The sequence below is a fragment of the Aspergillus ruber genome (genome assembly GCF_000600275.1).
Source record: "Aspergillus ruber CBS 135680 unplaced genomic scaffold scaffold00036, whole genome shotgun sequence".
NCBI classification, from domain to species: domain Eukaryota; kingdom Fungi; phylum Ascomycota; class Eurotiomycetes; order Eurotiales; family Aspergillaceae; genus Aspergillus; species Aspergillus ruber.
Genome location: NW_024467332.1, coordinates 230,139 through 232,955, shown reverse-complemented (window position 1 = coordinate 232,955; position 2,817 = coordinate 230,139). Strand labels below are relative to the sequence as shown.

Below are 2,817 nucleotides of genomic sequence, written 5' to 3'. Positions count from 1 at the left end.
TGACTCAGGCTCAGTCAAATGCTCCATGGGATAGGGGTTGAACTTAAGTTGTTCTCACCTAAAGCTACCCTTTATTATGCAAGGAAAATTACCGAAGAAAAAAAGAACACAGAGCAGAGATGGCAGCAGGCTTTATGCTTGTACGGGAATAGCATTCTGAATATTATCCCTAGTGAACATTCTTGTATGCCAGGGGTTGTACAAAGAGCCACTGGTAGTCTGTTTTGGCCCTGTGTTGGTTGTGTTCTGTGCTGGCCTTGGCCAAACTGTCATTTCTTGGATTTTTACAGAAAAAAACCCCATAACAGATTTTACCATAACCCTGAAATGGAATATAGGAGAATGTACTAATTATTACAATGGAGTTTACATGTACAAAGCAGCATTGATGTTTGTGTTTATTTGACAAATCCTCTTCTCACTCAATGGTTGGTGGACATTTTATTGTTGCAGAATAGAATATATGAAGAACAAATTACATTCCTAGAACTTTCTGCGTCGCAAAGCCACCATCTTCGAGGCATCTGGGTAGATAAAAAATTGATCAATGGTGCTTCTAGGACGGTCATCACCTATTTCAACAGCCTCAATGTCATAATCATGTGTCAGGAAAGCTAGGAATAACTTGATTTCTATTGCAGCAAACCATCGACCTGGACAAGCATGCCGACCATACCCAAAGCCAAGTGAAGTTTCACTGACTGAAACATAGTGATGCATGGGTCTCCGATTATTTTCAGTGGCTTGGAGACGGTAAAACCTGAGACCATCAAAATTCTCAGGGTCTTCAAAGAATTCTTGGTCATGACCAATGGAATATGCAGGAGCCGCGACATGTGAGCCTTTGGCAAGGAATGTGCCATCTGGAAGTGTGATTGCCTCCTTTGTTTTTCTCTCGAAGGAAGCTTTCATATAAAGAAAGTTCAGCAGGTGCCATTGTGATGTAACTTTGCATATGTTCAGGACCACTCACCAAGTGATAGAGGGTTTAGACGCTGAGACTCCTTCATAAAGCTATCCAGCTTTACCAGTTTCCCCAGTGCCTCTTTGTTGATGTTACCCTGTAAACTCTCCAAAACAGAGTCAAACTCATCTCTGATAGCTGGAATATACTCAGGCCGCATTGCTAGGTCGAATATACATTGTGTCGCTGCTAGAGAAACAGTATAAAGGGTAGGAACAGCTGAGACAATCTGCATGCGGCTTTGGAATGTGTCTGTCCGTTCTTCTTCCTTTGAATTCTCCCATGTCCACTGAAGCATAGTATCAATCTTTGCTCTATCCTTTCCGCCTTTTAGTGTACTGCGCCTGGACTCATACTCTGGTGCCAGGATCTCACACACTCTGGTTTGAATCTGCTTAATTCGTCTGATCTGAGGTATAATGTGCTGTGCAATTGGGCGGAGTATCTTGGGAAATTTGCAGATTTCTGACAGTGCTGAAAATACCTCAATGGGATACTGAATGTAAAGATTGAGCCATTCATCAGTGCGACTTGTGGGTAGCCCAACATTGACCCTTCCAGAAACAAGCCCTATTACACGGAGAACTTTTTCAAAGGCTATAATTGGCTGCCAGTCTGTGAAGAAATATTAGCCCAAATGTGTCTGTAATTACTTTGCAGGGAATGACCTTCTGATGAATTTAATTCTCTGTGAATAGCATAGCTCATCTCTTCAGTTATCGCGGGTAAAATGTCGCCTATTATCAAGAGTCAGCCTCCATGCCAGAAGCATCAAAAGACCAAAAATAGGTCTTATTCAGACCTAGGTGATTGTTGAGATTTTCCCGCACACTTCTGAGAAAAGGCGGTACAAGAAAGGTGTGTGTATAGCTTGCTTGAAATTGCTAGTGACATGAGTACAAGATCATGAAGCCAGAAGAGCACATCACTTACATCATCAACATAGCTAGCAAAATCAAGTCGTTTATCAAGGCGCAGTAAAGGCAAAAATCTTTTGGGCAAGATATAAAGCGGAAATGCCATCATATGGATCTTCCATGTGTTGCCATTCTTGTGCTGTAATTATAAAAGTCAGAGTCAGTGGTTCACCTGAAAGTGAGAGGAGTAACACTTTTTTATAACCCTCTTGGAACTTTTGTTTTTCTTCTTTCTTGCTTCCCAACCATGAGCTCTGAGAACATTTGGCAAGGAAAAGCAGCAAACACGTGGAAACAAAGATAAGTAGCATTATATATAAGATATATATATTGGTTTTTCAGTTCAATATTGCGTAAAAAATGATGAGTGTGAAAGTAAATCTCTTGCAAAGCTCCCAGTTCGAGAGGATCTCGCAATTAAATAGAACTGACCTGACTCCTGGTACAGTATTTTTAGTAAAGGAGTAATTAAATGCCATCAATAATGGTTGGCTTATGCTTATATAATGTGTGAAAGTGCTCTAACTTCGCATTCAACTCAGGTAACAAATTAAAAAGTATTTCAATGACTAAACAATCCGTGCTAAAAAGCAAAAATGGAATGTTCTGATAGGTCAAACTTCTCAGATGTGTTACCGCATCTCTCCTGATTAGGAAGGGCTATTGACATCAGATCTAGCCGTTGACCCATCTTCCACTGAAATTGTGGCCTTAGACCCAGGGAATCTTGTTTCTTTCCCTGCAAAGTAACAGGTCTTGTAAGCTGGACGCGTAGAAACTCTCATCGTGCCACTTGACGGTGATTTCTTTTGACATGTAATTTATACTGGGGTGTAGAAGCTTTCATCGTGCCACTTGACGGTGTTTTCTTCTGACATGTAATCCATATGTTGGGGGTGTAGAGGCTCTCATCGTGCCACTTGACGGTGCTTTCTT

At 41.1% G+C, this 2,817-nt stretch overlaps 1 protein-coding gene across 1 annotated transcript; it reads right to left on the bottom strand.

Annotated features, from left to right (window-relative positions):
- Positions 1-483: 483 nt before the first annotated feature.
- Positions 484-1,987, bottom strand: EURHEDRAFT_465178 (cytochrome P450; the record flags this gene model as incomplete). The annotated part of the gene is made up of 5 exons (XM_040785005.1): positions 484-905; positions 974-1,579; positions 1,633-1,701; positions 1,767-1,848; positions 1,898-1,987. 5 exons carry the CDS (start codon positions 1,985-1,987, stop codon positions 484-486), a joined length of 1,269 nt encoding a protein of 422 aa, XP_040635056.1.
- Positions 1,988-2,817: the final 830 nt, after the last annotated feature.